General features: G+C 42.5%; 1 protein-coding gene across 2 annotated transcripts in view; it reads left to right on the forward strand.

Moving 5' to 3' along the window:
• The first annotated feature begins 5,650 nt into the window (after positions 1-5,650).
• The window catches only part of NAV2 (neuron navigator 2), a 395,640-nt gene continuing 386,757 nt past the window's right edge, over positions 5,651-14,533 (forward strand). For both annotated transcript variants that reach the window (XM_032187594.1, XM_032187595.1), the window contains exons 1-2: positions 5,651-5,711; positions 5,947-6,571. In XM_032187594.1, coding sequence (XP_032043485.1) covers positions 6,482-6,571 — 90 coding nt within the window. In that variant the 5' untranslated portion in view covers positions 5,651-5,711; positions 5,947-6,481. The remainder of the gene's footprint in view (positions 5,712-5,946; positions 6,572-14,533) is intronic.

The following is a 14,533-nucleotide window of genomic DNA, read 5'->3' on the forward strand; positions in this document are numbered from 1 at the left end:
GATTAGGAAATCTATCAGATTTGTGTAATTTTAGACTGTAAAATAACTGGCATAACGCAGTCCTTCCAAAATGCATAATTTGTTTTCTGTGTGGGAACCATTTTTTATCCTAACATCAGCATTCATTTCTGTAAAGCATATTCTCTGCTTTTATAGGTTCATGGGATAATTCAGGTTAGAATGACCTCAGATATCTGGTCCAACCCCTTGCTCAAAGCAAGGTTAGCTTCTAAGATCAGACCAAGTTTCTCAGGGCTTTATCCAGTTGGAGATTTTCTTATCCTGCCAGCTTCTGTATGGAGCCACTAGATCATCCATGAACTCAGCTGCTTCTGTTTCCATTATAATCTAAAACCTGTAGAAGCCTCTAGTCATCTTTAGAAGAATTAATATGCCCAAATCCAACACCCCATAATAATCTTCTCAAAAACTGGTGCAGACGTTACTACTGGGGCACAAGGATTATTTTTTTTCCAGCTTAATTTCTTTCTGTAACCACAAGGCTGTGCAGGGACCTTCCCAGTAACTTCTTTTTCCCTGCAGGGGAAATCAGGTAGAGGGTACAAACTGTTAATGAGCCTGTGGGAAACAAGCCAACGGCCTTTTCAAGACATTGCAGTACTGCATTATTTAAGGACAGAGTTAGGGTAAGGAAATAAGGGCTACCTTCTCAGCTTCTTGTTTTGGATACTAAATGTCCTCCTCCTATGCTGCTTAGATAAGAACTTTCCTCTCTCCTGTAGCCATTAATTAAAATCTGCAGAAAATTGTTTTTTCTCAGGCATTCATGAGTGCCCTCTTAACCCATACCAGGCATCCTCATACTGACTGGCTTTCACTGTCCCCAAGAGGAAAGGATCAGTTTCCTGTCTTCTGAGCCAGTGTGAAAAGACCGACCTTCTGCAGAAGGTTTCATTTTTCTCTCCAGTACTGGTCTTATGGCTCCCAGCTGGGTAAGGCTTTGTGTTATTGCAATCTTTACTGACAAGTAGAAAAGAGAAAACTCTCGGTGCAGACCCCCATGTTACCACCAAACCTCTATTCAGAACTCAGTTAAAGCATCCACGATGATCTGATTCCAGTTGTCCAGAGCAGAGTAGCTAGTCATATTTTTAAAAAGATATTGCAGCACTTCTCATCATCCCATTGGAGTTTATATGAACTTTTCCAACCACAGCTGATTTATTTCAGAATAATTCCTTTGTGCTGCTGTTGTGCTATTTTTCTGCTCTTCCAGTTCAGCCATTTAATGTGCGTAGAAAACTCTGGTGACCTGTTTATTATGCAGGCAGAGCAGATATCTACAAGCCAATTGTGGTGAGCAGCTAGTTTGAATCCGTATTCAAATACTCAAATAAGCACATGTTTATTCAGATTTCTCTTTAAAGTTCAGACTCTGAAAGTTTCTCCTGTATTACATATGCACAGTGTTGATATAATCTGGAGTTCTGAGTTGCTTGTAATATTGCTACTAGACATTAGACTAGCGTTGTTTTAGCACCACTTCTTCCTCAAAGGAAAATTAATCATTTACTAAACTAGAATGCTAACATGAATGATTGTTTTGTTATGCATATGCTGATTTGTTTAAAATTTTCAGCCTTCTAGGTCCCTTTTGAAAACAAGCTTAGCCAACCAAACTTAACAAGCTTTTACTTGAGTGTGTGTAAATGTTAAATAAACAAAATATTTTTGCTGCTTATGCTTGCAGTATTCAGCTTCATTAAACATGTTTGTATGCAGTCTGTAACCTTTTACAGTGTCACAGGCTGAATGACTAACTTGTAAGACAGATTCAGTTCAGATAGAAGAAGACATGGAAACTGTGCTTTGGACAAGTTTGGATCTCCCTAGACAAACTCAGGGTGCCCTGTTCAAGCAAAATAAAGATTTCTGTCTTGGAAATCATGAGGCGTATACCAGGTCAGGCTGGCTTCTCAGAGATGGACTGAAGCTGGCTGGTTTCCCTTTCCATTTTATAAGCTTAATAACAATTAATAAGCTTTTTGCAATGTGAAGTTGTGCATGGTTAACTGTGCCCCTAGAGCCAAGCACGAATCCTCTGGTTACAATGCACTTGTAGGCCCAGGCTGGTGTGATGTGAGGTTTGTGCATCCCACTTCCTTTGACAGCCTGAGAAAGGGTTTGTTTCCAATTAGGCGGCTGGGCCAGGCGTCAGAGGCCAAGGACGTTTTAACAGCAGAGAGAATTTTAAGAATGCCACCACATCTGGCAGATGCTCAGGGAAGACCTTGAGAGCACAGGCAAACAACCGATGCCTGCCTTTAGCCTCACCTGCGAAAGTAAGGATTAAACAAATGTGAGCAAAATTGCATCTTCTCACCTTTGTTTTATTCCAAAGCACGCTGGCCAATATCAAGATTTCAAAGCCCTTAGGCACAGTAAGTACTTGCTTATTCTGAAAATAATGCCATCAATACTGAGGGAATTACAGCATAGCAAATGCCACTTACTAGGAAATTCTGATATCCTGAAAGAACGTATTTGCTGGTTAAAGGAATGAGCAAGTTGCTTCTGCAGTATGGAAGTCATAGTAAATCTCAGGGCAGTGGCTCACAGTGATCCTAACAAATCCCTGCAAAGATTGTAATAATGACAGACTACAAAAAATACCAACTAACTGTGCACGCATACAAGCCATGCATGAAGTTACTTACTTTAAGAAGATGTGTCTTGTAGTCATGGAATTCAAGCGACAACTCTGAAATTAAAAAAAATGCTGGCTAGCAATGCAGTAATTGATCAAGAGGGTTATCTTAAAATGTTTCCAACGTAAATACAAGGCACTACGAAACAGTCTTAGCTCAGAAAAAAATACTCTAGAAACATGGTTTTATGGTATATTATGACATATAAACATCTGTCCTTATGAGCTATGCTGGGGAATCTACTTAAGTACTTCTTCCCAAAGAGGTCAGGGTACCCGCTTTATAATGAGTGTAGGGTGGCCATAAGTCTTAGTGAACAGCTGCCCCTTCTCTTTCAAATCTCCCATTTAATTTTAGCATTTGAACTTTCTCTTTTGTCTGATGGTTTTCAGATTACAGAAGAAGTAATTTGGTGAAGCAGCTTCTAAGATGTTAGATACCGATCTTGCTCCATTAATAAATGAGCAGTTGACTTCATTTTATAAAAAGAAATCTTTATTAGTTAAAAAAAAAAAAAAATAAAAAAAAAATAATAAAACACTCCTGGGGGAAAAAAAGAAGAATGACAGCATCTGGCTGTCACAGAGTAAATCTATTAGCTATCTAAAGAGTTAACCTTTCAAAGACTAAACCTAATAATATTGGATTTCATAGAGGTAAATAGATTCTTAAAAGCAACAACTCTTTTTAATGTACGTGCATTATACAGTACTATTTAAAAAAATGCAAAATAAGACATTTTTAAGAATTCATTGCTGTAAATCGGAACTTATATGAACATTCAATTTGATTAGCTATAGCCAAAAGCTAAAAGGTTTGTAACAGAGCCTGAAAAATTATTGATAGCCTTGCTATTTTACTTTAACATCCCTGTTTTTTTGCTCTCTAAACATCCCTACCATTGCAGCCATCGGTTTCATAACGATGTTTTACCAGACCCTGAAGCAGACGCACAGACAAATGAACTCAAGATAGTTCTGAAAAGTCTATGAAAACACCTCAGGAAATGTTGACTCTTACAGTATAAGGATCAAAGCTGAATTATCTGAAGTTAAATTATTTAAATTCCTTAGATGATGAATTGCATGTAGCTGTTTGTGAATGTTTTGTTTTCTAATTAGGAAACTTATTTTTTACTTATTCTAAAATGCTAGTCTTTTAAGAGTATGAATGCTACTCAGCATTTTTAGGCATCTTTTACTGTTTTATAACTGAACTTTCAGTGACATTTTGTAGTGTCATAAAATATGCACTTACAAAGGAAGCCTCGTATTTCATACGTATGGTGAGCAGTGCAATTATGGCATCGTAGTTTTCATTTAATTTAAATGAGTGCTGTGTTGCAGTGGTAATTAAAAATGCATTGGGCCTGATCTTACTGTCCTTGCTGAGCCCACAACCCCAAAGCATGTTCAGTGTTATTAGTTTGCTTTTAATTATTGTGGATTTGGAAGTTTCAGCAAAGACCAAGGACTTATTTTGTCAGAATTCATATGGAGTTAAAGACAGTCTTTGACTTACTGCATTTGCAGTGCAAATCCCCACAATAGGCATTTAGCTTTATCCTGTGGGACCCAGTGTTCTTCACCAGTAACCGGTGTGGGTTTAGGAGACAGAAATCTGACAGACTCGGGAGTCCCAAGTCCCAGGCTGGCGCTCCTACTGCAGCAACATTTCATTTCTCTGGACATAATAGGTGGCTTCTTAATGGCAACTGGGATTTGAATGGCACTCTGTGAACCTAAGGTGTGCATTTAAAAAGTGTTGTTACTGATTTTTACAGAACAATGACTGCTAGCTGTTGTTTTATAAGGAAATGACTACTGTGTTAATGTCCATTGAAGTCATGAAATTGCTCCGGGTTTCAGTTCTCATCCCTGACATGAGAACTTGGGCTTTGATCATTATCTTTTTAGAGTCCAAGTCTGTAATTTAACACGATTACTTTCACCTATCTAGCAGGCTGCAACACATCAAAAGGGTAAGAACCAACAAGAAGGGGAATAGCCTGTGGTTAAAATGCTGATGTTAGTCTGGAGAGCCGATTTTGGCAAACGCCTTTCATCAGTTCTGCGCCATAGCTTCCTGCTTCTAAAACAGAGATGAAAACGTGTTTTTTCTTTTTCCTCTTGTCTTTGCCTGTCTAGGTTGTAAGCATCGGTGAGAGTACACATGTGCAACATCTTGTGTGTTACCGCTTCTCGGTGCGGCTGCAACATTTAATCAATACAAACATGCCTTGTGCTCCTTTGATTCATAAAACGCTGGATGTCTCGCTAATCTGAGCCAGAGAGGAACATACATTTGCAGCTGACCTTTAACTGGAAGGCGCGGAAGATCGCTGTACTTGCTTTGCAGTTGAGGAGTACAAAACCAGTAATGCAAATGTTCAGTTTCTGGCATGCAAATCGGCAGGCGAGGTGGTAGCACACCTGCGTGTTCAGCGCCCAACACATCATGCGTGCAGAGGAAGCAAACAGAGGGTGATGCGTGTGCAGTTCTCCACAGGCGAGGATTCCTCCAAAGAGAAAACCTCCTCTCCTCCAGGTACCTTAAAAGATGTGCTTAAAGCAGCAACCTGGTGCAGAAGCGGCGTTGCTAATGCATTATAAAGCACCTCCTGTACCAACACGCCACCGCCTTTCCCCCATTTGGTTTAATTTCTCATTCCTGAGGCTTCCAGAGGACCGAGCGCTCTCTGGGCGCCCCCTGCCCGGCCGGGCCCTTCAGCGCCATTTTGTGCCGCAGGGCGGCGCTGCGGGGCGGGGGCGGGGCCTCCTCGCCACGGGGGGCGTGGCTTCCTCGGCAAGGGGGCGTGGCCAGCGCGCCTCCCGCCCGCAGCGCGGCTCTCATTGCCTCGCGCGGCCGCAGCCCCCGGCCGCCATTGGCCCGGCGGCCCCACGTGGGGGGCGAGGGGGCAGGGCCGGTTGCCCGGGGAACGGCAGGGCGAGGAGCGGCGGCGGCGGCAGCGCCGGAGCCCAGCCGAGCCCGCCGGAGCGGAGCCGAGCCGGGCGGCCCCAGCCCCGCGCTGCCCAGCGTCAGGTACCGGCACCGCGGCGCAACTCGAGCCCGGCAGCCGCGGAGCTCCGGGGGGGTGCTGGAGCCGCAGGAGCCCCGCGGGCGGTCTGTGGAGAGCCCCCATGAAGGCGCTGAGGGGTGTTTGAGGGGGCTTGGGGGCGCGCGCAGGGAGCGTCAGCAGCTACCCGCCTGGTCAGCCCGCTCAAAATGCGCTTATTTATTTATTTATTTATTTAATTTGCTTCTCCTCTGCTCTTAGGTGTTGGTGTGGATGCGTACGAGAAGAGGATGACAGGCGTGCGCGGCTGGTTGTACGCAATTAGCACCTGCTAGATGGGCAAAAGGCAATTATCGCTGGGAAGCTTTTACATTGATTTATGGGAGGAAGGCGGCCCAGGAGAGGGATGCTGATAATCTCAACGCAGTGGATTAAATGCACATTTACACCTTTATTGACGTATAAATTACCCGTGCCAGCAATGCACTGAAGAGGCTGCTGATGGAGCAATAATGTGGCACGAAGTACTGGGTCCGGATTCAGCTCGGTCATCCTTCTGTAAGGCACGGAAAGGGAACCCCACGCCTGAGCTGAAATAGAAGATAGAGGCTCACGGAGGGGCTGCCCGGTCAGATAATGAGCACTGATGGCAGACAGGAACTGAGAAGGATGATAAAAAGCATGGACGAGGTCTGAAGGAGTCCGCTTGCTATTTATTTTTTTTTAGTTACTTTTAGATTTTTGTTGTTGTTCATGCTATGGATTTTTAGGGAAAGCTGAGAGAGGCCGGAGGAGTATGTGTAGCTGGGAAATGGAACCTGGCTCTGAATCCAGCCAACATCAGAAAAGGAAGCCCGTGACACATGGACTGGAAGATCAAAAAAGGGTAAGTGACAAAAGGCCTCTCTGCTTAAATTGTTGGATGAGATGCAAGTGGCAGAAGAGCTCCTTATAACTCTTCTGTCAGCTGCAGTTGCTGCTCACTGTGCCTAGCCCGCAGCAGATCTCTTCTCGCTATATATTAAAAAAAAAAAAAAAAGTTGTCTTTCTGTTCAGACTTCTTGCAATATATGGAGCAAGTAGCTGAGGGGAATGGAAATTGCAATATGAGTAAAGTAAGGGAGATATCTCCAGAATGTTGGCTAGTTGTTGGTGAAGAGATCTGTGGTGTAAATGAGGTACATTGACTCTTGCTAAGTCTACTTAAATTGTTGATTTGTTGTAGCTTTAACTCTTACTGGTATTGCTAGGGAGACTAAAAAAATTGCTTTGTTGGGATTTGGCCAGTAAATTTGCTGAAAGCGTGGCATGGTTGTCAGTGTCCTTATTGTCCTGATGATAATGTTATCATTTTTATGTGGTTTCCAGACGTGACCAACTTGAAACAACTCAAAATGCACAGTGGAACATACTTAATGTCAGCTGACAGATCCCATTTTGCGCAAGTGCTTTGTGGAAGCCTGGTGTGTCAAGGTGGCATTGTATTATTTAATGGTAATTGATTGGCTCTGTGCATTAAGTTGACCTAAATGAAGTTGCCATCTCTGAAAAACTGTAGCTTGCGAACAACTGGGGCTTCAAAGTTGTTTTCCTGGTACCAGTCAAACAGACGGTAACACTTGACGTGGTTTTGCTGTATGTATCATTTGTATTGTTTTCCATGCAGGTTTGTTTGTTGGTTTAAAACAGCAAAAACAGCACCAACAAAAACCAATGCTGTTACTTGGCTTTGTGTGAAGAGCTCCCTTTCCCTGTGGCTTTTATCCATGATTTGTATTTCATGTGAAATAAGTTGGGGTGGGGGGTATGAGGGACCATCAAATATTATTTTGCTGTTCAACGGTGCTGTCTAATTTTGGAGAGGAGGAGGCATGTGTCACAAATTGTTCGAGTCTACTGAGGAGTCAGAGTGGATTTTGTCACTCCATTAGAAATCAAAGCAGCTTGGAAAACTTTCAGAAATGAGATAAAACATAGCTGTTTCCTCAGAAGAATGACATTTCAGGAGTACTTATTTGGGCAACCGACTAGAATTCCAAAATATATTTTAATTGCACCAAGTGTGATCTGTTACTTGATAAGCTGACACGGTCTTCCTTCTGCTTTTTCAAGGAAGCCTTTTGGAGCTGAAGAAAATCAATAAGGGCAGCAATAAAATCCTTCTATTGACTTTATTTCTGGAGGCCACTCATATTTTATGTTTTCCTCAGGCATGCAGTAGTGTACTGTTTATCGAGTAGATGGGAAAAACATTTGGGACCTGAGACACCAAAGTAGACTCTGACTGTTTGGATGCCCCAAAATTAATATGCCGTGATGTCTGCCTCTCCTTGCTGATAGATATAGAAGCCTACATCTCCCATCTGCTCCTGGCTCTGGGTATTTGGTACACATGTAGTATAGGGTCTCTGAAAGTATAATATAACCCCAAGTGAGGCTCAGTGGCAGCTGGGATAACATCAATTGGTCATGCTTTGCTGACATTCATTTTAACTTGAACTCTAGCCGTCATGGAGATTATTAAATTTATAATGATATATGTAAGATCCATTTTAATGACTCTTCATGCTTGGGTGATCTCTCTCACTTCTGTTTGCAAAACAAGTCTTAATAGAGTATTACATTTCATTTCCTATTGAATTTTCCAGGGAAAGGTTACTGAAGAGAGCTTCAGACTTGTGTTTACTGGGAAAAATAATTTTGGAATAAAAGTGTTGACACGACTCAGTTGTTATGGTGGAGTTGAATAATAATGTAAACTGTGATGTTCTTAAGCTTAAAATTGTTTGATTTCTTATTGGAAAAAATGTGTTTGTGATCCAAGGCTGTTAGAAGTGTCTACTGATGATTAATTCTGTTACTGAAAAATGAGACTAGTACTGGAAGATATAAGACCAAGCTCATTTGAAATCAGACAAATGCTTTTTTTTTTCTTTTTTTATTAATGGCATATTTTATGGCTATAAAGTCAGCGTTTCTTTAGTGATTCTGAAGCAGTAAGCAATCAGTGTGTGTATATATGCCAATCAATGATGCATCTGGCATATCTTCCCCAAGTAAAGTACCAGAAAGCTAGATTTTCATTTATGGTATAGAAATGAAGACGTTGCATGATTTGCTTTTTTCTTTTTGTAAGCATATTTCTAGGTATCTACTTCATACCCTCTATTGATCAAAGCGAGACAAGGTTTAGTATTTGTGTTTATTGTTTACTGGTACAAGGCTTGGCTTTTTGCAGTTTGGCTGATCTGCAAGAACTAGAAATTGAGCTGAACTAGAAATTTCACCACGGAAATCAGTAGAGGCGGAATTAGCTTTCCACCCAGGCTTTAAAAGTACTTTAATGTTCAGGGTAGCGTGGCATCTAGCAGCACAACTTAGGTTGGCTGTGATGAGAACTACAAAGCCAAATTCTTTGCAAGTTGTAATATAGCCCTAAAAAATACGACTGGCTTGAACAACCGTGTAAGTGGTCCAACTGAAGGTAGTCGGATTACTAATGTGAATAAGCAAACAGTTTTTATGCCAATATGTGACCTTGGGAACAAAGTCTTTCAATGCAAGAGATGACATAGCTGATTTTGGAGGCTTGTTGAATTTGTGTGTAGATTATTTTATGTTAGCAAAAATGGACAGTCAATCATCACCAGTAACTTGGCAGTTAGGATTTTCTTTGCAGAGGGGACTTGAGGACATCACTATAAAGCAGGTAAAAGACACGGCTACAGTCATCTTGGTGTATTTCAGCTGTCCTAGATCATGGAAGACTTTTCTTCCCTGTGTTCTCATTTAAACACACTTTCTGTTGAGGATCGAGAGGAAATATTTCTTCAATTGGCTTCTAGCCTTCATTCCCAGTCTTTCTGATTGCCCGTTTGGATTAGTAGCTCTGTTACACTTCTGACTTCTGTCAAAGTCAGCTTAAAAAGCATAAGTGGTCTCTCAGGTATTGACCTTCTGTTACACAGAACAAGTAGTGTTTAAGGTGGGGCAGCGTGGGCTGAGTGCCGTTTTGTTGGTGGGTGTTTGTGCCGAGACATTAAAGCGGCTGATTGCTGCTGAGATGTCAAGCCAGTGTGAAAGCACTCAAATATAACCCCTATAAACTGCAGCAAGCCTTAGCTTATGGAATTAACGGGAAGCTGCGGTGTGGTGCTTCAAGAACGTTGCTAATTGGTCTCCTCTGGAAAAAGAAATGCAATACAAACTCACCGAGTGGAAGAACTGAAGAAAGTCATGGTCATGCCTTCATCTAACAAATACTGAAAACCTTCTGTAAGCATACCGATTGATATAAGGTTTTGGTTCTTAACTGTGGGGTTTGTATATTTTTCTTGTAATTAAGATAATTGAAATACCTACTTTTAACTTTCAGTAAGTCAGATTTGGGGCTTGGTTGCATGGATGAGTCTTGGTGATCTCTCTCGTTCTCAGCTTCTGCATGCAGGTCATATGTTTGCTGCATTTAAGATGTTCCTGAAACCCATTTTATGGGCATGCTGTCTGTGACTGTTTCAAGCCACTCTTTGTTAAGAAACTGGCTCAAAGAAATGAGTGGTTCTGCTCACATTGTAAAATTGATGTAAAATTGAATCTTCGTGATTGTTACAGAGTATCTTGTATTTATTTTTCTTTTATTTTTTTCCTCTTAAAGTTGTTTCTGTAGTGGTTTTAATGAGGAAGCTGTAGGAGTAAGTGTGATTTCATTATTGCCAGTCCTTTCCTAATCAGGCTAGAGTCTTAACGAAATTTCTTGGATGAAGAAACAGTGTCAGCTACAGCTGTCAAATGTATTTCTATAAGGTAAACAGTGAATCTTGTCTGTTGATGCCTGTTGTAATATCTGGCTGGTAAAAGGAACTGCACTTGCGCAAGTTTTTTAAAATTGGGGGTGACTTTTTCCAACTTGTGTCAGTTTACATTAAGATGTGGCCCAAAGGAGCTGTGCTGATTTAGACCTGTCAAAGACAGGGCTGCGAGCGGTGAGCTGCTTGCACTAGAGGTGGCTGTGGCATCTCGTCTCATCCAGAGCTGGCTCAGGCGTGGTGCTGTCGGCTGGCCGGCTCTTTGCCCTCTCCTCTTCCCCCAAGCCTTCTGTGTTCCTGTAAATGAAAAAGCTCACGTGTGATTTCTTTAGGTCTTACCGATACTTGTGCAAATTACAGGTCTTTACCTCTGTTCTGTTGTGTGAAAGGGAGTAAACGATACGTAGCAAATGTACATATGCTGTAAGTTGTGATACAGGTACAGACGGCTCCGAAAACAGATGGGGCATGGATAGGTGGGTCCTGTAAGGGAGGTGTGCTGGGTTAGTTATTTCTGTTCCTCTTGGTGGTCACCTTAATATTGAGACTCGTAAGAAGATCAGTGTTTCTGTGGCTATGTGGGTAGCGTTTTATGTGGTGTTCAGTGATCCAAGTGAAAGATCAAAATCCACCTTCATTTTAGGTTGAATTGAAGCAGATCTGTTCACGTTCAAGGACTGAATGTTGGCATGCAGAGCCTGAAAATGAAAAAAAGTGTAAAACTACTGCAAAACTGGAGAGAAGAGAACAACAGCGATTCCCATTTATGTCCCAATGATTTAGGTGCTAACATGGCACACAAACCTCTTTCAGGTCAACTTCTTTTTGGTCTATGATTGAAATTAAGTTTCTTGGTAAATAAATGGTATCAAATTGGTCTTTCTCTCCCAGAGAATAAAGCTATAGTTGTGGCGGTGTCAGAACCACTTCAATCTTGTATATTAGGCATGATTTTGTTTTTCAGCTGTTAACGTTCTGGAGCCTCCTTCCAAACCATTATCCCTGAAGGGGTGCCTCCCGAGATATTCAAGATGTTAATTATGCGATATCATAAGGAGGAAAGGGGATACCTCAAGAATAGATAGCTAAATCCAAATGATGACTTCTGCCTGATGTGCAATGATTATCTCGTGTCTGCCAAGCTGTTTGTGTTACTACATTATGCAGTTTGTGTGCATCAGAGTAAATCTAGCTTTAAGGAATCCCTGTATGTTGGAGTGTTTTGGGGTATGTGCATTGGCATGCTTCCATCCTCTTCTAGCCTGACAATGCTCAATTAAATTCTCAAAGGCATTAGTTTGATGCAAAAGGACGCTTCTTACACTGAGCGAGAATAAAATAATGAACAAAAAAATCCTGTGCTCACTGAGACCCTTCTTTTCCTCACCTCAAGTGAAGCTTATTAGCCTAAAATAACTTTGCCTTGATTTAGGAGTTCACCTGAAGTTCTAAGGATATGAAAAGCATCCATCGATAAGCACAGTGTTGTTGCACAACTTTGTCTCGTACCTTTCTCAATCATTTGGGTGTGCTTTGAATATCCTGATTTTATGGATGGGTTAAGTGACCAAGGGCAGTGTTGGCTTTCCACGTTAACGCATCTTCAAGCTTCTGTTAGAGAGAGTAAAGTTGATGAGGAGATGCAGCCAGCTGAGAGACCAGACTGACAAAGAGCTGCTGCTTGTTGTGGCTGTGTACTGATGGACTGAGGCAGGGGAAATTTAGGCTGGACGTCAGGAGGGGGTTCTTCACAGAGAGGGTGGTTGCACACTGGAACAGGCTCCCCAGGGAAGTGGTCACTGCACCGAGCCTGTCTGAATTTAAGAAGAGATTGGACTGTGAACTTAGGCACATGGTCTGAACTTTTGGGTAGACCTGTGCGGTGTCGAGAGTTGGACTTGATGATCCTTAAGGGTCCCTTCCAACTCAGGATATTCTATGATTCTATGACTGGTTGTGTGAAATGTTACACTGCTGAGGACAGACTCTGGAAATCTGTTAAAAATCTTTACAGTGCCTTTTGCAAACTTCCTGATGGTGCTGTTCTAGTGGAATGCCCAGCTCTGGGTCTTTATCTTAACTCAGGGTATAGCAGGGGGATAAATTAGACTGTGTTCATTGGAGCTGAGCCTGTCTCTCTGCCGAAGCAGGTGGTTTTATTACCAAATTCTGGAAAGCCTCTGGAAATGATTGTGTGGAAGAGCATTTACACAGGGCCATTTAGCCCCACAGGGGTGGGGGCTGGTGCTGACAAGACACCCAAACCGCTGCCCTCACCTGCAAGAATGTCCCTGCTTGTATGCATCTCCGCAGCATCTCGTTTTACACTGGCCTTTTTTCCTCTCGGGTGATGACAGATTAAGAGTATGCTGGTGTGATCTGTGGGGACAGATCCGCAGCAGCCTGTGCGGTGAGCCGTGCGCCCGCGGCGCTGATCGATAGCTGCTGTGTCGGGGCAGTGGGATGAGCCAGGCTGGCCTCAGACCCCGCTGACAGGGCCTTCACACCCCGAGGCATGGGACACCATTCACCTGATCTCTGATGGCCATGGGCTCTAATGGGCATGAATTAGCCAGGACATTTTAAAATTCAGCCAGGCAGCTTGGTTCGGGGGGCGTCTCCAGCCAGCAGTGGGCTGTGCGGGTGGGCAGTGCTCAGCGCTGAGTGCTGTCTTCACCTTCCAAGCTCCTGGTTGGGACCTGAGGAATGGTAGGGACAGCTCCAGAGCCAAAGCTCTGATGTTGGACTCGGTGGTGCAGCTCTCCCCAAGCTTTTGAGGTGTTCAGTTTTTGTTTTCTCATTTTTTTGCACATGCTGTGCAGCTCTTGCGTTGGGGACTTTCACGGTGCTGTCCCGGTCTGTGCTGCCCAAGGTGCTACGTGTGAGTGACCCTGTTACTCCAACTCTGCACGTCCTGCTGTAATAATTAGGATTTGATTGCTAGGATCATAACAGCTCCATCAATCTAACTTCAGAGATATCAAAGCCAAAAGTTTTAGCAGTAAATATAAGTACTATATAGTCTAAGTAAACTTTATAATATAAAGAGTGTGTTATACATATACATTATAGCATAAAGAACACTCAGTTAAAAAAAAATAAATGTATTTAATGCTGAAAAGGGAAAGCCTGCTGCACTCTTATCAAACACGGATTATAGGATGCTACAGAGAACTCGCTGCCTAACAAACTTCTGGTTTGGGTTAGATTGTCAAAACTTATTCTGGAATGATCAGGTTCCAGAGTGTCCTTGGAGATGCTTCTCCAGCAGTGAAATGCGCTCATCCGTTCCTCCTTTCTTTTACAGTGCTGATGAATCTGCTGCTGAGATTTAGCAGAAACATCCGTATTTCCCATGTTTTTTGTTTGAAATGTAGCAAAACCATCTCTTCTGTGCTATAGGATGCCTTTCTACTGATGCACAGCGCACGTAGCCAGCCTGCTCCTGCAGTCCTTACACATGTGAGCAGTCCAACGTAAATAAATTAGTGCATTTCTTCAAGTCAGTGTTGTGGAAGTGAGCCCTGTGTTGTTGTTTGTTTAATAGAGCAGGTGTCTGTCTCGGTCTGTTACTTAAAAGGTACAAGTAGGTAAAAATTAGAGGTTGTGTTTTTAATTAAAGTATTTTTATACAGCAAGCGTGACTTTTAGATAACATGCACTAGAACTCATTAGTCTGTAGTTTGCTGCGCACCTCTTTAGAAAAATGTTCATTATTATGCAAATGGATAGCCTCTGGCTTTGAAGTAATTGTAGTATGGAATAATGTGTGGGCTGTGATATTAAATTCTTTAAAACCTAACTAGCTGGGAACCTCATAGTGGCCAGATATTGCCTGTCACAGTGTCTGTGCCTGGAAGCGAGTCTGACACACCAGGGCTCGGCTATCTTTTTTGATATCCCTAGTGAAGGGAGGGGTAAGAAAGGCAAAGGCAGTGGGAAGAAGGAGGGGCAGGAGTGCAAAGGGAATAGACTCGGTGATCATACTGACTTATTTACTAATTTTAGTCCTTATCACAAGGCTAAGCTTACCTCAGGGGTCT

This window comes from Aythya fuligula, chromosome 5 (genome assembly GCF_009819795.1).
Source record: "Aythya fuligula isolate bAytFul2 chromosome 5, bAytFul2.pri, whole genome shotgun sequence".
In the NCBI taxonomy this organism is placed as follows: domain Eukaryota; kingdom Metazoa; phylum Chordata; class Aves; order Anseriformes; family Anatidae; genus Aythya; species Aythya fuligula.